Source organism: Vicugna pacos, chromosome 10, assembly GCF_048564905.1.
Source record: "Vicugna pacos chromosome 10, VicPac4, whole genome shotgun sequence".
Lineage (NCBI taxonomy): Eukaryota > Metazoa > Chordata > Mammalia > Artiodactyla > Camelidae > Vicugna > Vicugna pacos.
Genome location: NC_132996.1, coordinates 70,402,726 through 70,424,976, shown reverse-complemented (window position 1 = coordinate 70,424,976; position 22,251 = coordinate 70,402,726). Strand labels below are relative to the sequence as shown.

The 22,251-nt window shown below is 54.1% G+C and overlaps 3 protein-coding genes across 7 annotated transcripts; 2 read left to right on the top strand and 1 right to left on the bottom strand.

The window, feature by feature from the left end:
- The first annotated feature begins 938 nt into the window (after window positions 1-938).
- On the top strand, window positions 939-3,132 carry NUDT8 (nudix hydrolase 8). Its single transcript, XM_031690975.2, has 4 exons — window positions 939-1,238; window positions 1,921-2,053; window positions 2,667-2,744; window positions 2,821-3,132. The coding sequence occupies exons 1-4, from the start codon at window positions 1,045-1,047 to the stop codon at window positions 3,046-3,048; spliced, it is 633 nt and encodes a 210-aa protein (XP_031546835.1). The 5' UTR covers window positions 939-1,044; the 3' UTR covers window positions 3,049-3,132.
- Window positions 3,133-3,140: 8 nt separating this feature from the next.
- On the top strand, window positions 3,141-8,915 carry LOC102525805 (double C2-like domain-containing protein gamma). Of its 5 annotated transcripts, none has more exons than XM_072970434.1 (12): window positions 3,141-3,274; window positions 4,262-4,452; window positions 4,959-5,057; window positions 5,134-5,503; window positions 5,658-5,737; window positions 5,813-5,884; window positions 6,120-6,229; window positions 6,319-6,454; window positions 6,544-6,597; window positions 7,937-8,088; window positions 8,184-8,265; window positions 8,429-8,915. In XM_072970434.1, exons 4-12 carry the CDS (start codon window positions 5,269-5,271, stop codon window positions 8,732-8,734), a joined length of 1,227 nt encoding a protein of 408 aa, XP_072826535.1. In that variant the 5' UTR covers window positions 3,141-3,274; window positions 4,262-4,452; window positions 4,959-5,057; window positions 5,134-5,268; the 3' UTR covers window positions 8,735-8,915. The 5 variants fall into 5 exon arrangements, with proteins under 5 accessions (XP_072826535.1, XP_072826533.1, XP_072826532.1 ...); XM_072970432.1 differs by having other exon boundaries at window positions 3,180-3,274; window positions 3,941-4,452; XM_072970431.1 differs by having other exon boundaries at window positions 3,257-4,044.
- Window positions 8,916-9,242: 327 nt separating this feature from the next.
- NDUFV1 (NADH:ubiquinone oxidoreductase core subunit V1) lies at window positions 9,243-14,779 on the bottom strand. Its single transcript, XM_006210709.3, has 10 exons — window positions 14,602-14,779; window positions 13,439-13,521; window positions 13,195-13,365; window positions 12,263-12,446; window positions 11,239-11,428; window positions 10,599-10,811; window positions 10,253-10,419; window positions 9,861-9,942; window positions 9,494-9,639; window positions 9,243-9,395 (listed from the first exon to the last, which is right to left on the bottom strand). The coding sequence occupies exons 1-10, from the start codon at window positions 14,671-14,673 to the stop codon at window positions 9,309-9,311; spliced, it is 1,395 nt and encodes a 464-aa protein (XP_006210771.1). The 5' UTR covers window positions 14,674-14,779; the 3' UTR covers window positions 9,243-9,308.
- Between the last annotated feature and the right edge of the window lie 7,472 nt (window positions 14,780-22,251).

Sequence of the window (22,251 nt, the reverse complement as noted above, 5' to 3'; positions counted from 1 at the left end):
ATCTCAAAGCTATGCCCAGTGCTGTTGGGATCCCTGGGAGCACAGAGTGATAGTCAATGTGGGGATACAAGCTGAGTGGCAGGGCTGTGAGGGAGGCTGTGTTCCTGCTCTCTGCCTGTGTGCCCCGATGAGGACCACCACTACAGCTCAGGGAGGCACCTGCTCAAAGTGGAAGCAAAGCATGGGACACCTGCCATTCCACGTTTAGATGTTATGCCCAAAGCGAGGGTCGCCTGGTGCTTGGAGGGATCAGAGTCTGACAAAGAGGTGCAGAGCACCATAGGCAGTGACTCCAAGGGTCAAGGTGGAGGTGGGGGGGGTAGTCTGAGAATTCAATCAAGACTCAAGGCAGGAGAGCTCCTAGAGAAAGCGACATTTGAACCAACACCTATGGGAGTAGAAACTGCAGAGGCGGAAAAAAAATGAGCTCCTGGAGGTGGGAAAAGCAAGGCGAAGGCCTGGGGCTGAAGTGAGTCCCTTGGGGCGAGAGGGAGCGGCGCGCACCACCCAGAGGAACCAAGGGAGAATGCCTGGAGCGTGGGGAGGGCAAGGGACTCCCAGGGCGGCTCGGCCACCTGGTGGGGTCTCGTAGACCCCCACTAAACGCCGACTCCGAACATCTGACGCACTTCCTTTGAGGTCCCGTATACCTCGGGCGAGAAGGAACACGGGGCCCGGCGGGGCCTCAACGACCAGACACCCCGACTCCCGAACCCCGCGGACGGCAGGGCCGGGTTGCCGGGCCATGCACGACCCCAGCTGCTCTAGGTGCTCGGTGACACACTTCGAACCACCTAGGCCAGCCCCTCTGCCCGAAGCTCAGGCCTCTTCCGGCCCCGCCCCATCACTCGCTCCTGCCGGGCCCGCCCCCTTTACTAGGTCGGGGTCTGTGGGCGTGGCCGGCGCCGCTGGGAAGCCACCACGGGGCGGGGCGACTCCTCCCGCGGCCCCCGCCCAGGTCCCGGGGAGACCTGGGAGTGTGCGCACTGCCCCTTCTTTCGCGCGGCCCGGTTCCCTCGTTGTCCTGGCCGTGCTGGGCCGGACATGCTGCCCGACTGCCTGTCGGCGGAGGGCGAGCGGCGCTGCCGACGGCTGCTGGCGGGGGCCACGGCCCGGCTCCGCGCTCGGCCCGCGGCGGCCGCCGTACTCGTGCCGCTGTGCTCGGTGCGCGGGGTTCCGGCGTTGCTCTACACGCTGCGGTCCAGCCGTCTGGCCGGGAGGCACAAGGGTGACGTCAGGTACACCGGCCGGGAAATCCTCTCCCTTTTGGAGGAGCCCTTTGAACCCCGGCGACTGCAGGGTCGTGGGCAAGGCACCAAGCCTCTCTGAGCCTCCATGGCCGCCTCGGTAGACTGGGTCCGGGGAGAGCCCCTCCGTCCGCGGACTGCGGCCAGGAGTCAGCGACCCGCGTCCCTCCGCCCCGAACCTGGTGCCGCAGGAGCTCCTGCCCGGGCGCTGCGCGGATCCTTCGATGTGCGTCCCGCGCCACTTCTGACGGGGACACCTCTCAGATCTGTGTCCCACTTCTAAAAAGGCAGGACCGCGCCCTCTTATGGTGACTCGAGAGATTCGGGTCCAGAGCCCAGGAAGCACTCGGAGCTGGGATGCTGCGTGTCCCGCTCTGGCCCCTCCCCCGGCGGCAACTGGGGACATCATAGTGTTAATGCCAGCTCCACCAAGGCCACCATAAGCAGAGTTTGTGTGTCTGAGCCCCAGGGCCCGTCTCCCTTACCCTCGTTGCTCAGGGAGGTAAACTGAGCTTGGCGAGGTCATGTGGCTTGCCCAGCCCTCTCTGCAAACTAGGGGCAGAGACAGACGTTATTTAGGTGGGTCATTAGCCCTCTGCCACAGCTGCCACCACCACCCCTCCATGGCCTCAACAGCCCAAGAACCAGAACCAGGCTCCCTGTGCCTGTTCAGTTTCCCAGGTGGCAAGTGTGATCCCACTGACCGGGATGTGGTTCAGACAGCCCTGAGGGAGACTCGTGAGGAGCTGGGCCTTGTGGTGCCTGAGGAGCATGTGTGGGGTGTCCTGCGGCCCTTGCAGGACCAGGTAAGCCCACCAGGCCCTGAGGCCACCACCAGCCCTTACCCCATGCACCGACTGTGCTTGCCCTAGGCTAGAAGCAGGGACCCTGGGGACAAGGAGAGTGGTCATGGGCTCCAGCAGTCTCGCAGTGCGGTGGAGCCCCAGACACCTGCCTGGCAGTTGTGTTCCGTCCTCACACAACTCGTCGGGAAGGGGTCGGGGTATTTTACCCCCTTTCACAGGGCCTACTGAGGCTCAGGTCCTGGGTTGGAGGTAGCCCACCCCCACATGCCTGCAGGTGAGCCAGCTCTGCTCAGCTTGGTGGATAAAAGTTAGGGAATGCTTTGAAGGGTAGGCAGGGACTGAATGACAATTGGGAGATTTTAGGGTAATGAAAGTAAGGGAAGGTTGTCCTGAGTAGAGGGACCAGTCTGCAAAGGCCCAGAGGCCTGAATGCATCTAGTGGATTTTGGGAAACTGAGTCAGTCAGCATGGCTGAGCAAGCCCAAGGGCAGGGGCCAGGTGGACCTGGCCTGCACTGAAGGCCTCTAAAGTCTTCCTTTCAGGTCCCCTTCCCAGCCCCAAAGCCCCACTGAGGCCACGCCTCCCCTGACTGCCTGCCCTCCTCCTGCCTCAGCCAAAGGCCTCTGTGGTGCCAGTGCTTGCTGGTGTGGGCCCGCTGGATCTCCAGAGCCTCAGGCCCAACCCTGAGGAGGTGAGTAGCGGAATGCTGGGTGGGGAGCTGCAGTAGCCAGTGCTCTGTCTACCTTCTCACTGCCTCCTGCCCACAGGTGGATGAAGTGTTTGCACTGCCCCTGGCCCACCTGCTGCAGGCGCAGAACCAGGGCTATACCCACTTCTGCCATGGTGGCCACTTCCGCTACACACTGCCCGTCTTCCTGCATGGGCCACACCGTATTTGGGGGCTCACAGCCGTCATCACCGAATTAGCCCTGCAGCTGCTGGCACCTGGCACCTACCAGCCTCGCCTGGCTGGCCCTGAGCTTCCCAAGGGCTGAAGGTCTGGCCCTGATCAACCTCTGCCTTTGCCCTGTGGGGCCAGCTCCACTCCAGGACTGAATAAAGAGACTTTACCACCTCCATGGCAACTGCGTCTTCTGCACTGGTACCCTGACCTTGGGGAGACACCCTGAAACATCTGGCCTCCTGACTAGAGTGCCTCTGGATAATTACACTGTCACCCACAGCAGTGGGCACCTGCTGTGAGCACGTACTGTGTGCTAGGTGCCTGGTGTCTTTTCTCTTATTTCACCCTCACCACAGCCCTGTGAGGTGGGGCCAGCTCTGTCCCTGGCTGGGGCTTAGGCAGGGCAGACACCTTACCCAAGATCACCTCAATTTGGGATTTGAACCAGGCCCTCGCTGACTCCAGAGCCCAAACTCCTAGCCACTGTACCTGTTCCCTCTTCCTTGCTGGGCTGACCCTGTCCCACGTCCCTGACCCTGTTACTGCAAAGCTCTAACATGCTGACCTCGCACCATGTCCCAGGTGCTGTGCTGCGGCCACATCTATGCACCATCCAGATCCTACTCTGCCTTCTGGGGGTGCTCAGACTGAGGGAGACCTTAGACCAGGTCATACATAATCATGTGACTGCACATTAATTACTCACAGATAATAATATAATTGTATATCGGTCATGCAGGCCAGGGTTCTATGAGAGAGTTGAAGGAGTAGGCAGTCTGGACCTTGACATGGTGGACTGGGCAGTATTAGGCAAGACAAGTCCACTCACTAGCTGACTTTGCCAAAAGAGGAATGGTAATTACAAACTCCAGAGATAGACTAACTTCAGGCATAGCTGGATCCAGGAGCTTAGGGGTGCTCTTTCTCTTTCTGTGCTTTCTGCTGTATTTGCCTCACTCTCAGGAGCATCCTCTACTCCACAGGGATGAGAGGTGAGGAGAGGGCCACAGCTCTAGGACAGCACGGTACCAGTGTCCCATCAACAGAAAATGGAGTTTCTCTTTCTGGGCCAGTCTATCCCAGAATGGTACTTTATTGGCCTGCTTTGGGTTACATGCCTTTCCCTGAGCCTGTCACATGGCTGCCAGATTTGGAATTCATTGATTGGCAGGGTCTGGGGCACAGGCCTGGGGAGCAGGGGGAACCTCCTGGACTGAGTACGAAAGAGGTGGCCCCTACAAGACCACGGGGTAGAGACAGAGGGAAGGTTGAACAGGTAAAAAGCCCATCACTTTTCCCTGCAGAGAGCAACCTTGGGACCAAAGGTAAGCAGGAGCAGGCCAGGTCAAAGGGCAAGAGAGGAAGCAGAAGGAGCAGCACATGCACAAAGCTTGGAGTGTTCAAGGAAACCAAGAGGAGAAATGTGGACACGGGGCGAAGGGCCCACCACTCCAGGCCCGCTGTGTGGTGCCCAGGGGACACGCCTCAGTGATAGGTGAGGATTTTATTCCAAGCTGGGAAAGGGGGAGAGAGGCGAAGTGGTCTGATTCCTGTTTTAAAAAGCTTGAGTCACAAGGGGACCAGATTGTGAGCCCTCCCATCTCACCTTCCCATGCGCATGTGTGCCCTCCACACTTCCCCAAGTGCCCCGCACCCCTCCCCCTGCCCACACACCTCCCTACTGCTCCCTCCCCTGCACCCCCTCTGTCTCAGCTACCCGCTCCTCCCCACACCCCCTCCCTCTGCCCCTCACACCCCTTGTGTCACCTCTGGCCCTCCAGTCTGGCCCTCCCAGTCACCTGGGAGCAGGGCCACATGATGGAGGTAAAAATAACTCTGACAGTGTGTGAATGGCTGGGGTGGGGAGGAAGTGGGGGCGAGGAGGAGGGAGGCTGAGCCCGCACACCAGAGAAGGGACCCTGGGTGGGGGGGGACAGGGAGATGCTAGTCTCCTGGGCCTGGAGATGGGTCCTGAGTCCCGCCCCTTCCCCTCCCCAACAGCCATGCTCTGGCTCTCTTGTGGGTCACCTCAAGTCAGGCGCACACCCAGCGCCAGCAGGGAACCAGAGCACCAGAGCGGGTGGAGGAGCTCTCAGAGCGGTAAGTAGCCCAGCTGGCCTTACTCTAACTGCAAGCCCCCCACCCCACCAGCCTTGACCTTGCGCTCTGTCCTCAGGTCCCAGCTGCTGCCCAGAACCCCCCTGGGCACCGTCGGTGATGCCTCTTCGCCCTGTCTGGTTGGCCTGGTGCATGCCCCACATCTCCAGTCCACACTGGCTTCTCTGAGTCCCGCCCCCAAGTCCAAGCCCCCATGGCTGGCAGGGGGACAGCGAGCCGAGGGCGGGTGAGCATGCAGGAGCACATGGCTATCGACGTGAGCCCAGGCCCCATCCGGCCCATCCACCTCATTTCCGACTACTTCCCACACTTTTACCCCTTCGCTGAGCCCACCCTGCACACTCCAGACCCACACCCTACAGTGACCCCCGCCATCTGCTCTGCACCCCAGCTGGACCCAGAGCCAGAGGGAGACTCAGACGACAGCAGTGAGTGGGGGCGGGGGACAAGGGGGACACTGGGCCCAGCCAGGATGGGGTCTGGGGCATCCCACGCTACCCACCAGGAAGGGGCAGGGTGGGAATCATGGTGCCATGGTGGGGGTTGAGGCAGAAGCTGACCCTTCCTGCCACCTGCCCTTAGCTGCCCTTGGCACCCTCGAGTTCACGCTCCTTTTTGATGCAGACAACAGCACCCTGCACTGCACAGCACACTGTGCCCAGGTGAGGATGGGGTTGGCATCCCTGGGCCCTTAGCCTGGGCCACAGGCCTGTCCTACATCCACTCTCTCTTCCCAGGGCCTCAAGCCACCAGCCTCAGGCTCCGTGGACACCTATGTCAAAGCCAATCTGCTGCCAGGGGCCAGCAAGGTGAGAGGGAGCTGCAGGCCTCCACTGCTGCCCCTTGGCTGCACACTTGGCCTGGGGCACCCACCTGGCCTGCCATGCCCCTCCTCCCCTGGACATCAGGCGGAGAGTTCCCCATTGCTGGGATGTGCACCTAGAGGCCCTGTCAGGGAGAGGGGCTGGGAGTGGGTCTGGGAGTGGGGCCAGGGTGAGGCTCTGGGGCCTGAGAAGGCTCTGACCCTCCCTGCCCGGTCCTCAGGCCAGCCAGCTGCGGACACGCACGGTTCGGGGCACAAGGGGGCCTGTCTGGGAGGAGACACTCACCTATCATGGCTTCACCCTCCAGGACGCCCAGCGCAAGACCCTGTGGTGAGGATTGGGCCTGGGCTACAAGGGGGCAGGACCCACCCGGGGATGGGTTGTGTTGCCTGGCCAGGTCTGATCTGGGTGGCCATCAGGCTGTGCGTGTGTGAGGACCCACGGCTGCGGCGACGGCGGCGGGCGACTCCACTTGGGGAGCTGCGGGTGCCCCTGAGGAAGCTGGTGCCCAACCGAGCCAGGAGCTTCGATGTGTGTCTGGAGAAGCGGAGGCTGGTGAGTGGGGCTGGCACATAGGGTGGGAGGGGGGGTCAGGGAAGGAGCCAGGCAGTCCAGCCAAAGTGACCGGCTCTCTGCTCTTTTAGACCAAGAGGCCCAAGAGCCTGGATGCAGCACGTGGCATGTCTCTGTACGAGGAGGTAGGTAGGATGGCGGGACCCACACAGGGATGGAGGCGGGTAGGTAGGTCTGGGGCAGCCCAGGCTGAAATGTGGCAGGCAGGGGCCGATGTGGGCTTGGAAGGGGTCTAGGCCCAGGCAGGCCTGGAGAAACTGAGGCCATCTCTCTCACACTCACGGTCCCAGGGAATAGCCAGGCCCTCGTGGCTGGGCAGAGAGGAGAGGAACCCAGAGGAGCAGTGGGGCACTGGCACAAGTAAAGCTCTCAAGAGCAGAGACACAGGCCAGCTTGATGCAGAGGCTGAAACTGGTGGAATCTGGCCAAGCTGGAGGGCAGGTCAAGGTGCAGGAAAGAATGGACATGGTGAGGTCCCACGGCTGCTAGGTCTGCCCTTGGGGTAGTGTGGGTGCTATTCCTGGGGCTAGACAGGCCCTTGTCGGGAGGCAGTGAAAGTGACTGCAAGGGATCTGCAGTGGGAAACCAAAGACCTGGTCAGAACCCCTGCAGCCCAGCAGGCACCCAGCACCTGCGAGGCTGAGGCAGGTCCCTCCCCAGCTCCTCCAGGATCAAGGGCCAGGTGCTGCTGCCCTGCCCCTAGTGGAGCCACACATAGCAGCTGCAGCTCTCAATCAGGGCCAGGCTGGTGAGTCCCACCAGGTGGGGCGGGCACCTGCGACAAGCACTTCCTGTTCCAGACCCCCGACCTGTACACAGCAGCCCCGTGGTGCATGGTGGGTGCTCACAGAGCACTCCCTTACTGAGAGCTGAATTCAAGCAAGGTGGTTGAGCTTTCTGCAAATCAAATCCCATGTTAAGTGTGGGAGAAACATATTCTTTCCAGGCATCCTCCCTGAGTCCTCTTGGAAGTACCAGGGGCTGTGTGGCAAAAGACACCCTGGTCCCCTGGGTGGTGGGGTGAGGAGGGTGAGTTTTGTAGATGAAGAGACCTGTATGTGCTTGGGTGGAGAACAGACTCTGAGAGCTGCTTCCGAGGCAGGAGACCTGCCCCACAGGAGGGTGGTGATGGGCACTTAATGGAAGGCCACTAGGAAGTTCCTAGCATGTTTGTGGCCCTTAGGGACATCAGTTCCCTTCCCCTCCACGACAGCGATGCACTGAACTGACTGGTCACGTGACCTGGGCAAGCCCCTCCCCTCCTCAGGCCCTGGAGAGTAGAGCTGACCTGGAATTTCCCTTCCAGGGCACTAAGCCAGTGGCTGTTTCTGGAAATTGAATCATGAAATCGAATCACTGGCCCTCAATATCTCTGCAGCCAGTTTTGTTCCCACATCCAGGCCCATACTGGTGGGTGGCTCGGCTGTGGGCCACCCGGGGGCTGACCCCAGCCTATCCCTGCAGGACGAGGTGGAGGCGGCTGGGGAGGACCGCGGGCGCATCCTGCTGTCTCTGTGCTACAGTTCTCAGCGCGGCGGGCTGCTGGTGGGTGTGCTGCGCTGTGCCCACCTCGCCCCCATGGACGCCAATGGCTACTCGGACCCCTTTGTCCGCCTGTGAGTGTGAACAGGGGTGGGCAGGTGGGTTCCTTAGAGCCCCTCTGGAGCTAACCTCTCCAGGGCCACACCTAACCCCACCCCATCCTTCCCAGTTTCCTGCATCCAAATGTGGGGAAGAAATCTAAATACAAGACCAGTGTTCGGAAGAAGACCCTGAACCCTGAGTTCAACGAGGTAGGCCAGGGCCGTTGGGGGTGAAGGGGAGGTCAGCATCCTGCCTCAGTCAGAAAGCGCTGGTCCTGGCTAACCTGAGCCATTCACCTGCCTGAGTCTGTTTCTGAAGTTCTGAAGAACCCAAGGCCACCTCCTTCCTGCCTTTCTGCCCTCTTCCCTGCAGGAATTCTTCTATGCAGGCCCAAGGGAGGAGCTGGCCCAGAAGACGCTGCTGGTATCAGTATGGGATTATGACCTGGGCACAGCCGACGACTTCATTGGTGAGTGGGAATGCGGGGTAGCTGGAGTGGGGGGCCCAATGGGCTCCCACATGGCTCCTGACCTGTCCCCCAACCCAGGCGGGGTGCAACTGAGTAGCCAGGCCAGTGGGGAGCGCCAGCAGCACTGGCATGAATGCCTGGGCCACAGTGACCACCGGCTGGAGCTGTGGCATCCACTGGACGGTGCGCCCCTCCAGCTCAGCGACTAGTAGGGGCACCCGGCTTGGCCCTGCTCCCTGCCTCTCCCCTAGACTGACCCACAGCAGTGTCCATGGAGCTGCCTCACCCACGATGCCCAGCTCCTAGTCAATTTCTCCCTTCCTTCTGCCTGTTCAAACTCACCCCACTGCCAAATCATGAAGCAAGAATAAACCTCTTCTCCAAACCAGACCAAACAGCCTGTTCTTTCCCTGCCCGTCGCCTCACAGGGCAGAGTGGGCTGACTCTTGCTCCCACCTTGCAGAGGGTTGTGCTGGGCCAGGCCCAGGTCTGGACCACAGGCCAGTTTGCCCCTCCCAACCCCTGCTTCCTGCACTGAGGGACAAATGCTCAGGGTGGTCTAGGACAGACTAACTCAGAGGAAGCCAAGATGTAAATTCACAACAGGACCTTGTGCTGACCTATCCCTCCCACATCTCCACCTGTCTGGGAAATAAGCCTCCACAGGTAACAGGCCACAGTGGCAGAGTGAAGAGCAAGGCCACGGAGAAGATGCAGTGAGAGAGTGGGCAGCACTTGCTTTATTGTCCAGCCGTTCAAACAGATGACACCAGCAAAGCGGGCTCAGGAAGCGGCTTGCCTGGCTTGGTGCTGCTGGGCAAACCGCTGCATCCGCTCCTCGAGCTCTGGCCGGAAGTGTCGGATCAGGCCCTGGGGTGGGGATGGGGACACTGTGAAACAGGGTCTGAACCCCCAATGCCCTGAGCTCTCAGTACCCCCACCTAGTGACACAAAAGAACAAGGAGTACCTGCACAGGCCAGGCGGCTCCGTCGCCCAGAGCACAAATAGTGTGACCCTCTATCTGCTTGCTGATCTCCCACAGGGAGTCGATCTCCGCCGGCCGGGCGTCCCCCCTCACAAAGCGGGCCATCACCTTGTTCATCCAGTCCACACCTGTAGACGTGGCAGCAAGAGAGGGCCTGATGATCTCCCAAAGCGGGGATGTGGGGGACGGAACTCAAGGGGTGAAGGTCACGGGGAGGGTGGGGCTGAAAGAAGCCACGGCAGGCTGGGAAGCAGCAGCGGTTTATTCAGGGTCCAGAGCCCAAGCCACCTGTCCTGTGCCCAGCCCAGGTCCAGGCTGAACCTCAGCCCCTGGCCTACCCAGCACTTACCCTCACGGCATGGGGTGCACTGGCCACAGCTCTCATGCTTGTAGAACTCAATGAGGCGGGCGATGGCTTTCACAACGTCTGTCTAGGGTGACGGGACAGTAAGGAGGCACCCAAGGCCTCAGCCTCAGCACCCACCAGCAACACACCCTCCCGATTTCAGCAGTACTCTGGCCGGCTCCTCCACCCTCCCTGGGTACCCCACACTGCCCAGACCCCACGGGCATTCTCCCCCAGGGACACCTCGCTCCCCTCCTCTCCCACCTCACTCTATCTCAGGTTACAGGAACCGGGACCCAAGAGCTGCCAAGAGTTCTCCAAGAAGCCCAGGAAAGGGTTACTGACCAGGCTGGCGTAAGGCAGGGACTGGGTGGGGAGCACGGGCCAGCCCTTACCGAGCGGTCCATGACGATCACCGCAGCCGTGCCCAGGCCCGTCTGCGCCTGCACGAGCGCATCAAAGTCCATCAGCACCGTCTCACACACGGACTTGGGGATCAGTGGGGTGGACGAGCCACCAGGGATCACCGCAAGGAGGTTGTCCCAGCCACCTGTGACACCCCCTAGGGCCCCAGTCAGTCCCCAAAAGGATAGATGGTCAGGGCTGGGGCCAGCACACCTGCCTAGCCCCGAGCCCAGGACCTCTGTCAGCCCCTACCCCAGCCCAGGCTCCTATGGCCCTCCCACCCTGCCTTCTCATGGACTCCCTGGTCCCTCACTCGCTAGCTGGCCCCAGGCTCACCGGCATGCTTCTCAATCAGTTCCTTCAGCGGTACAGACATCTCTTCCTCCACAGTGCAAGGGTGGTTGACATGGCCAGAGATGTTGAACAGTTTGGTGCCTGAATTGCGCTCACGACCAAAGCTGGCAAACCATGCACCCCCACGGCGGCAGATGGTTGGGGACACGGCCACCGTCTCCACGTTGGCCACAGTTGTAGGGCAGCCAAACACTCCTGTAGGGGAATGGGATGAGAAACTGGTGGCTGCCAGTGGGTGGGGACAGGTTGGGGTGGGTTTCCTGGCAGTGGGGTCTGTCCAGAGTCCTGCTCCAGTGGCAGAGAGCCTCACTTTCAGCCCTTTGTTATTCTTGTCCCCCACTGGACCCCAGATGCCAGCAGGAGCTGCACTGCCTTTTCACCACCCTGCCCCTTGTTCCCGGAGGGCTGGAGAGGACTTGGGTGTCTGACCTGGGTCTGAGACAGGATGAGGGACTGCAGGTGGCACTAGTGGAGCCTCTAAGTTGTTACCACCCTACTCTGTGTCTGGCCCCCAGTCCAGAAGGAACTCAGAAATTCCCTAAGAATGACCAATGGGGACATGAAGCCAGATACCAGATTCCACAGGACAAGGCCTGCAATCGGGCCAGGTGCCAGGTCTTACCCACATCTGCAGGGAAGGGTGGCTTCAGGCGGGGCTTGCCCTGCTTGCCCTCGATGGACTCAATGAGCGCCGTCTCCTCCCCGCAGATGTAGGCCCCAGCCCCGCGGACCACAAACACATCAAAATCGTAGCCGGAGCCGCAGGCGTTCTTGCCAATCAGACCAGCCTCATAGGCCTCCCGGATGGCCACCTGTGGGACAGGGGTGTGAGGGCACTGTCCCCAAGAACCCAAGAATACTCTGTGTGGGAGGAATGGGTAAAGGGCCAGTAAGTCCATCACCAAAGTCCAGAGCGAAACCTCCCTCTGGACACAAGCAGAGGACACTCTGGGAGAGGGATGGGGATTTTTATAATGTGGGTCATACTTTTGTAGTAACAGTTAACAAGTTCTCCAACTATGTGTATCTTTAAAAGAAAGACTTTAAGGAAAGAATGAAAATGCTGGCAAATAGTTTCTCTAGGTAGTGGATCTGTGGGATAATTTTCTTTTGTGTGTGTGTGGTTTCCTCTCTTTGTAACAAGCAAGTACTGCTTCTGTAGTAAAGAAAAGACCCTGGAGGCTTATCTTCAAACATGTAATATTGACACGTACACATAACGTTACTACGTGCCAGGCACCATTCCAGGTATTATTCCCACACCCTTCACTGCTGCTGTGTAGGAGCCTAGGAGAAAGGTGTGAGGTGTTGGCCCTGGACCAATCACTACAGGCATCACCGAGCTGAGAATTACTGAAATGACCCCTTGACCCTTCTACAGGAAAAATGCCCACATGTGAGTTCCCCAGCCTGCCCCTATTCCAGAAGTCATGGAGCCCTGGAACATACAACCTCCCAAGCTGAGGCTCTGGAACATACAGGAAGAGGAGGAGGCTTTGGGGGCCCCATCCCACTTGCGACACAAGGCACACAGGAGTGGACAGCACTCTCCTAGTTCGACCCCAGACAAATTAGGTGCTAAAATCTAACAACTGTGCCTGGGATTGGGGCAGAGTTGTGCACATTGAGCCCCTCCCCCTGCCCACCTGCAGATTGGAGGCCTCATTGTAGAATTCCCCACGGATGTAGATGTAGGCGGCACGGGCGCCCATGGCTCGGCCCCCAACTAGGCAGCCTTCCACCAGCTTGTGGGGATCGTGGCGTATGATCTCCCGGTCCTTGCAGGTGCCTGGCTCCCCCTCATCTGCATTCACCACCAGATACTTAGGCCTGTGGGCATCGGCAGGTGAGTCAGGCTACAGGGCCACCAGGGTTGGGCCTTTAACCACATGCCACCCCACTCCACCCAAGGAAGCCTCAAAGATGTCTCCTCTGACAGGCAATCCCTCTTTGTCCTCCCAACATGTTCCCAGGGGTTCTGCTTGCTCACCACCAATGACAGGATACTCACTGCCTAGTTCATATTTGGGTGGCTATGACCACAGGAAAAATCTTTTTGTTCTGCTCAGTCCAAATATCTCTCCTAGTGTTTCCCAAGAGCCCAAATCTGCTTTTGGTCACAAAGAGTGTGTCCTGAACCTCCACCGTATCTCTGGAGCCAAAAGGAGGTAAAGTAGCTGACATTTATCGTCTGCTTTCTATGTGCTGACCGAAGTGCAGGCCAAAAGCTGTATCAACATTAGCCCTTTAATTCCTGAGCAATACAATATCCATTTACAAAATAAAAAAACTGAGGTTCAAGAACGCCAGGAGACTGCTCAAAGCTGTATGATTAAAAGGCAGAGCTAGGAATTGATCAGTTAAGACTGCCTGAGTCAAAATTTTGTGTTGATTTTGCTACCCCTCAAGTCTCCCCTGAGGAAGAGCAGAGAGAACTGAGTTCCTCCTACTTGAGCCCTGGTAATGTTTTCCTACTTCATTCACTCTTAGTTTCCAAGGAAACAGCCCAAAGGCCCAGGCAGCCACAGCCACCCCCAAGGTCTTTCCTGCAACCCCATTTCTGCCTGCCTACACACACCTGCCATCTGAGGGCTTATTCATGAAGCTCCATTTAAGGCCAGTGGGGAAGCCAGCACCTCCACGGCCCCGCAAGCCCGACGTCTTGACCTCACCCAGGATCCAGTCAGGCCCCTTCAGCAGGATCTCCTTTGTCTTGTACCAGTCACCACGACTCTGGGCACCTTTCAGCCTGGACAGAGTAGAGAGGGCAGTGAGCAGGAGGCCCTGCTTCGGGACCCACCAGGCTAAGGGCACCATCTCACCTCCAGTCATGGCGGCCATACAGGTTAGTGAAGATCCGGTCTTCATCCTTCAGTGAGCCAAATGAGGTTTTCTTGGGTGCTGTCTGGGGACACAGAAGGTCAGGAGGCCCAGCAAAGCTCTGGGGTCAGAAGCTACAGAGTCTTGGGTCCCGCTGATTAGAGGGCTGGGCTGGGGAGAGGGCAGAGGTCTAAGCCTCAGAACCCTTCGTAGCATCATACCTACTGCCACCACTTAGTAAGCACTTCCTGTTTAGCAGACACTAGGCTAAGCATTTTATATCCAAAACCCCATTTCATCCTCATAACTCTGAGACCAGAATGATTTCCTCCATTTTACAGAAGAGGAAACAAGCTCAGAGCAAAATGAACTTATGGAAAGGCACACAGCCCAAAGCAGCAGATAGAATCTAAACTCAGGAATGTCCGTGGCCAAAACCTGCACCCGAACCACAGCACCATACTACATCCCTGAGCCCAGTGTGATGTCATGTCTATTTACTTGTCTGGCTGTGCTGCTGAATCAAAACTTGGCTAGGCCAAAGATTTAAATTACTAATCTCTGCTGCAGACAACATGCATTTTCTGAAGGCAAAGAAATGTTTCACTGGGGCTGGGGCGCAAGATGATGGAGGGAGAGCAGCTCCGGAAAAAAACTGTTGAGAGATGGGGTCTGGAATCCCATGTGACCCAGTGGGGAGCACCCCAGCTGAGGGATAAGGGGACCTGGCTTCCAGACACCCATGCCCTTAATAGCCAATATAGGGAACAGAGGGCTGAACGAAGAACGAGGAGACGCACGTCCCTCCAAAGCTGTTTTGTACATCTCTAAAATGGGGCAATGACCTCTTCATGCTCTGCAAGGCTGTGGCGAGGAAAAAACGGGACAAGGACGCTTTGCCACCTGCAAAATTTTCCGCTAGGTCGCAAGGCTGTTAAATAAGGAAAGCCAAGGAGCCGGAGGGCTGGGGGCGGGGGAGGAGTCAATCTCCGTTTGGACCCGTTCCCCTTCTACACCCAGGCCAGAGCCACAACCTTCCTGCCGGGCTGGGGAGATGAAGGGGCTCTCCAGAAGGCACCACAAACCCAAGGGACGACGCACGCAGAGGCGCGGCAGAGAGACCAGGCCCGAGAGCACCCCTGGCCCGAACCAGGCCGGGCCTCACCGTGTCGCCGCTGAAACGCACAGATACTCGAGCTGGGAGAGACCCGCCGAGCAGCCGCCGTGCCGCCAGCATCGCGGTGGCCAAGCCGGTCACCTCCCGCTGTCACCTTCACGACTCTGAGGCTGCAGAACCAGCGCGACCAAGACGCTAGGCAGCGCACAGGAACAACGTCACGCTCCCAGGCTTCCCTGCGCCGCTTCCGCCACGCCCTCGGCCCCGCCTCCTCGAAGGAGGGCGGAGAGGCTGGGAGTGGCCTGCCTGGCGCGGAGGCTGCTGGAAGGTGTAGTTTTGCCGGCCTCCAGCCCTCCTCTCTCTTACCGTGGGTCTCATATTTACTTTCTTGTTGGCCTGCTCTGCTTCTTCGCGTTCGTCCCCGTCCCCTCACCCTTTCAGCCCCCAAGTAAACAAACCTTGCATGTCACCTGATTAGTTCTGCTGTTTTACACTTTCTACAGGTCCCGCATTTCGTGTGCTCCTGTTGTATGTACAAGTGTATGCGGGGAGAAGGAGAAATCAGATCGTTGCAGCCCGACTCGTCATGGCTGCCTTGTAATTATTCTGTCTCTGTCCAAACCCTCCCAGACTGTGATTTTACCACTACGGACACCCCTAGGCTCAGGAAAGGATTACTCATTAGCCAGAGAGAGCTGGGGCAGCTCCAGAGGCAGGCAGGGTGTTGTTGGCGGAGGTCTCCCGGGAGGAGGTGTCTAGAGTCCTAGGTTGGAGTGAGGCTGGCTGAGAGGGTGGAGATGGTCAGTGGGTGGGACATCCTCTTGCCGGTGCTGCTAAACTCTTCCAGCCATTCCTTCTTCATCCCCTATCAGGAGAGTTTCGCTGGGCAGGGAAAGAGATTGCCCAGACAGAGCTGGGGATTACACAGGGTGAAAGTTGGCACTTGGTACTCCTGCTCAAAATCCTGGAGTGGCAGCCACTGCCGTGGCAACCAGGCTCTGGCCAGGCATTTAAGGATTCTGCCCCTCCCCTACAAGGTGGTCAGGCCCAGGCCACATCATGCCTCCTCTCCCCAGGACTTCTTCCTCCTGGGGCTTTAGGGCGTTTCAGTCCCCTATTCCCACCCATGCTCCCCTGACCTGAGGGGGTCCTCTGTTCTTTGCCTTCTCCTGAAGTCTTGGAAGCCTGTTTAACTCTTGTTAATCAGTTTGTCTGTTCTGTGGAACCCTTTAGCTCTGAGAGCTTGCCTGGGGCTGGTGGTAAGCTTGCCTGGAGCTGGTCTGGCCTTCTATTCCCAGCTCCTCTGTTCTCTTGTCCTGTGATCATCCTTTCTTAATCTCTAGAGAAATGTGCTATTTACAAAAGTAATATGCTCTTATTTTCTCATACATTCCCCACAGCAGCCCTGGATAGCGTTAACTTCATTTTATACGGGAAAAAAAATTGAGGCCCCTAGAGGTTTCATCTCTTGTCCGCGGGCATGAAACTGCTGAATGGTAGAGGTGGTAAAGGTCAGGACTTTCTTCCTTCCCAGAGAACCCCACACCCAGCAAATGCACAGAATGACTGACACACATATGACAGTCATTGCAGGATGTCAGTAGTGTTTCCAAAAGAGCTGGCAAGAGCATGGGCACCTTGTCTGGGGTCTCACAGATGGGTAGGGAAGTACCAGGCCCAGGGCCCAGCAGTCCTGACTCTCAGCCACAGCCCCCCCCCCCCCTAGGCAGGGAAAGAGATTGCCCAGACAGAGCTGGGGATTACACAGCTAATCCAGGGCTCAGACCTGAGACCATGGATCCCTTCCTCTGGGGTGGGAGGAGAGGGGAAAGATGGAACCAGAGGATGGATTCTTTCCTCATGTTTGTCTGACTAGGTCAAGGGAACACAAGGCCGTGAGGAGGAGGCAGCCTCAGAATTCAGCAGATGGAAGATGCCGGGCATGGGGTGATGGGAAGCTAAGAGTGAGGGGCAGGATCTCTAGTTGATCCATCGCGAGGCTCTGTGCCAAGCACTTGCCATGTGTTATCTCCTTAATCCTCCTACGACCCAGGGCATAAGAATGATGAGCCCCTGTTTTCAGAGAGGACAGAGTGTATTAGCCATGCTGAGTGGCCTGCCCAAGATGGCACAGCTGCCAGGTCTCGGCCTGAGGTCTCCTGACCCTCAATCCCCCACTCAGTCCCCACCCATCTAGAGCACCCACTTGCCAGGCTCCACTCAATGTCACCTCCCAGGAAGCCCCCTCCAAGGCATCCCAGACCCCGGCTCTCACCTGTGCTATCTTAGACCACTGTGCACATCTGCCTACCCCACCAGCCTCCAGGGCAGAAGCTGGGAGGCATCATGGATGCCTCCCTGTCCCCAGATCCACTGCATCCTGCCAACTCTGCCTTCCAAGCACACCCTGTTCCCATGCCTTCAGGCCCCACCCCATGGCCGTGACCTGTCAGCTTTCACCTGGACTTTTGCAAAGCCTCTTTGAGGTCTCCTGGCCTCAAGTCTTGGCCCCGGCAGTCCTTTCTTTGCACTATGGAATGAGCAAGATTGTCATAAACCTCAGATCCATTTTGCCCCTCCCCTGCTTGAGACCCTCGATGGTCCCCCAGTGTCCTTAGGACAAAGCCCAGCCCCCTGGCCTGGTATTCAGGGCCCTGTGCTGACCTCTTCAGCTCTAGCTCAGATTGCTCTGTCCACACGAACTGGCTATGCTCCGGAGGATCAGTCTTCCTCCCCTTCCTCCTCCTTCTCCTGAGGAGCCCTTAGGATGTCACCTTCCAGGAAGCTTTCCTCCACCACTTCATACAACTGTTTTGAGCAACAGCTGTCATAGGTCCAGTGTGACTACGACATGATCTGCTCTTCTCTCTTCTCTGACCCCTAGCACAGAGCTTCTCGAGAGAGGTGCTTAACTCCATATTGTCATCTAATTTTATATTTGGAAATGAAAAAAACCCAATGTTTTTCCTTTGTTGGGAATTTAAGAAATATAAAAAGACAAAAAGAAAGTAGTAACATGTTTTCACTTTCCTGACTTAGTCCCCGATACCATCATTGCTTGTTTGTTTCCACTGTTTTCTAGGTGATTTAAAAATATTCCACATCACAGAAGTGGGTGTAGCACAGTGGTAGAGCACATGCTTAGCATGCAAAAGGTCCTGGGTACAATCCCCAGTACCTTCATTTAAATAAATTTTAAAAAATTTTAAAGACATTTCACATAGCATATGAATTTACTGATCCTTAAAAATTTAGACCTTACCAGAAAAAACTAAAGTCTGTCCACTCCAGAGCCAACTGCTATTGAATCCAATATTATCTTCTACTCCTTTTAAAAAATACCTTTATGTGTACATATATTTACCTGCAGAAAAATGAGTATTTGGTGCTTTTTATTTAGAGTAACAATGTCTCACTATAACACAATTTTTCACCTTGCGTTTTTCATTCAACACTATGTCTTTGAGATTAGTCCATGTTACAAATAGACTTAGAAGCATAATTATTTCCCTGGAGTGCCCCCACCCCCACCCCAGGGACACCAGAGCATCACAGTTAAGGGCCTGGATTCAAAATTCTCCTTCCTCCTCTTACTACCTGTGTGATTTTATGACCTGTGCCTCAATTTCCTCTAATGGGAAATTAAGATAACATATACCCTAGAAGACCATCCGTTAGGGTTGAGAAAAGTACATGAGCAGTGCCTGACACACTGCAAATGCCCAAAGAAAGTTTAACTAAGTTCACTGGCTTATAATTTGGAGACAATCCACATTTTTACAACATTGAGTTTTCCTACCCAGAAATGTGGTGTCACTCCTTTTTTTCCCCAGATCTTTTAGGTCCTTCACTAAACATTTAGAATTTTTTCTTTAAAGAAATTTTTGCATATTTTTTGGGGGGTAGAGGTAATTAGGTTTCTTTGTTTGTTTGTTTATAACGGAGGTCCTGGTGATTAAACCCAGAACCTTATGCATGCTAAGCATGCGCTCTACCACTGAGCTATACCCTCCCCAATGCGTATTTTTTACTATAGGAATTTTATGTAATGTTTTGCGTTTTTATGATTTTGTGATCTCTGTTCTGATAACATTTTTTAATTGGCTACTGTTTGTGAATAGGGAACTAACAATTTGCTTTTACTGCTTTTTGTATCTGGAGCCCTTAACGGACTCCCCTGTTAAGTTGGTCCGTTGAAGCTTTTCTCTTTTCTGTGCTGATAATTGTATTGTTGAGAAATAATGAGAGTCTAGTATCTTCCTTTCTAACGTGAGGTGTCTACTTCCTTTTTCTTTTTGCACCAACTCAGAGCTTCAGAATAAGGTTGTATAATGGTAGCAGGGAGCTTCCTTATATCGAGTGTGACTTTAGTGGGAGTGTGTAAAAGCTTAATATTAAAATCCCAATTCCATGTGCTAGAATTTCTATTTCTCCTTTTCATTCCACGTGCCTTTAGATTTCCTTAGGCCAGTGGTTTTTCACTGGCTGCTCAGAAACAGAATTCCTACAATGGGTATCTGTTTTCCCTCAATTAGTAATAGCTGCTTATGAAAATAAAGGCAGAGTTAACAGCAGAGAAGAACCACTGATGCAGGTGCAAAAGGAAATTGAATTCTAAGCAATAATACCTTAATATCTTTCCAGATAAAGCTGGAGACGGGAAACATTCACAAGAGTATCTATCCTAGTCTTTTCTCCGACATCCTTTATTGCCGCCTTCTACCACAGAACATCTTCCCTCATCAGTCAGAGGCATCCTGAATGATGACCCTGAACCTCCAACTGGCTTCTTACCAATTGTGTGTATGGTGGGTAGGAAGCAGGTGGTTCCAGGCAATAAAATTCGAATGGCCCTATCAGATCTGGGCGTAGTTTTGTTGGTTGCCCAGAGTCACCTTGGAAACAGGAGTTTCTCCTCTAGTCAGGCAGGATTGTAAAAGTGCTGAAAACTCTCGCCTATGTCTTCTCTTAATGCCGAAGTGTGACAATTGTCAAGGCAACCTGTAAGTATGAGATTTGCTGAGGCTTTTGGTAGAAATGTTGATCATATTCAGGCACAGTTTTATCTTGAAGGGGTGCTCAGTTTCATTAAATACTTCTTCGGCATCTGAGATGATCATATTGTTTTTCTTCTTTTTTCTTAATTACATCAGTCTTTTTTTTTTTTCCTAATCTGTTGAACTATTGTTGACCTAAAGGGGTGGCAAAGTGAGACAGCTAAGAGAACAGACTAAAGCCAGTGGGGGCTAAATCTTGGACTCTATCACCTACCAGCTGTGTGGCATTGAATAAGTTCCTTGACCTCTCTGTGCCTCATGGCGTCATTGCAATGATTAAATGTTCTCATCTCTGTAAAGCCCTTAGAACAGGGCCTGGCACATTGCAAGTCCTCTGTAAGTGTTTGCTGTTCTCATTTTTTATTATTCCAGGGACGAAAGTTTTTGGTCATGCTGTCATATTCTTTCACTGTACTAACTGCTGGATTGTTTTTTACATCAATGCTCATAAGTGAGGATAGCTTACAGTTTTATTTTCTCCAAACGATCTTGTCCAGTTTTGTTAAAATGAGATGTACCACTTTCCACCTTTTCCTATACATTGCAGGAATTTCCTGAGGGTAAAAGTTGTCATTTCCTGAAGTGTGACTAGAACTCATCTGGAGCTGGGGGCCTCTGCTTAGGGGTGATCTGACCACTGATTCCTTTTTTGTTGTTGTTATTGATAGGCTTTATTTTTTTAGAGAAATTTCAGGTCTGATTCCGTTTCTTCTATGACTATTTATTTATATCCTTGAGCCACCTTTGAACACCTATATTTTAAAGAATGTTTTCTTTTTTTTTAATTGAAGTATGGTCAGTTTGCAATGTTGCGTCAATTTCTGGTGTACAGCATGTTTCAGTCATACGTATGTATACATATATTCCTTTTCATATTCTTTTTCATTGTAAGTTACTACAAGGGATTGAATATAGTTCCCTATGCTCTGTAGTATAAACTTGTTATTTATCTATTTTATGTACAGTAGTTAGTGTCTGCAAATCTCTAACTCCCAACTTATCCCTTCCCACCCCCTTTCCCCCCAGTAACGGTAAGTTTGTTTTCTATGTCTGTGAGTCTGTTTCTGTTTTGTAAATAAGTTCATTTGTGTCTTTTTTTAATGGATTCCTGATATAAGTGATATCATGTGGTATTTTTCTTTCTCTTTCTGACTTATTTCACTTAGAACGATGATCTCTAGGTCCATTCATGTTGCTACAAGTGACACTATTTTATTCTTTTTTATGGCTGAATAGTATTACATTGTATAAATATGCCACAGCTAAAAGAATGTTTTCTTTATGGATTGTTCCTTTTTCTAATATAAAATACTTCTCTGCATCCTTTTAACAATTTTGCCTTGAGGTCTAGGTTCTCGTAACATTACTCTTGCTACACAAGCTTTCTTTTTATTAGTATTTGGGTTTTTTCCTTATTTTCAATTTTTCTCTTGCTTTAGGAATGTCTTTTAAAAAACAACAGCTAATTAATTTCATTTTGTTTTATTTTAATCCCATCAGTGTCTGTCTTTTGAAAAGAGAGTTTGGCCTGTTTATATTTATTGGTGTTGCCACTGGGACATAAATCTGCCATATTATATTGTATTTTTTATTTAGCATTCTTTCTTTTTCCTCTGTTATCCTGTCTTCTGTTGAATTAATTGAGTTTCCTTTATGCTATGCCCTTCTTCCCCAGTAATGACCTGAAAGTTATACATTTTATTTCTATTTTTAGTGATTTCCCTGACACTTTTAACAGTCATACCTAAATTTCCTTTTCCAGCAAAACCTAATTAATATGTCTATCCTCTTGATGAATATGACACAAAAACAGGCATACTGTTTCCATCTGTACTTACTTCCATCCCAAATTCTGCACTCCTGTTTCCCTTGTGTTGGCCCTGCTTGTGACCTGGCACCAGGGGCATTTCTGGCCCCTTGCTTCATGCTGCTGGTGGAAACCTGGCCTCAGTCACAGAAGGCTCTCAGCTTTGCTCTCCAGCGCTGGATATGGACTGAGTACCTGGCCCCAAGCCCTGAACATTCAGCTTGGCTGTGTTCCTGTTTCCTGGCTAAGAGCCAAGGCTTCAGCTTCCATCCCAGGCTGTGGGTTTCTTCCTATTTCTTTCCTTCAAAGAAAGCCTTATTTCGAGTCTACACAGAATTCCCTTTTTCATTTCTGTGTGGCTGGAATTTCATTATTAACCTTTCTTTTTTCCCTCTGAGAAGGACAGGGTACATTTCAGGATTGACTATCTTGACTATCTTGCTATCTTGAGCTGGAAACCTCCTTATATTTTTTTTCCCATTGATTTAAATTCAAGAAAGTAAAGTTGATCAGTCATGGCTGATGAGGTACACATAGGACAAGGTAAACGCATCTGGGGCAGGGAACCCAGTTAATGACCCTTGTGGCCCAGCCTCCCTCCCTGATCTCCAGACCCTCTAGTCCTGGCGTGAGAACCACTCCCTGTCAGCCTGCCAGTGTCTTAGGATCTCTCTTCAGCTTATACTGGTCCCAAGCACCAGACATCATCTGCAATTTCCATCAGGGAGGAACTGTGAGGTCTCAGTTGGGCACACTGGTCCCAGGGACCATTACAGTCCCCTCAGCACCCCATCCTGGCAGCAGACCCACACTCAGACACCCAGTAGATCAGGG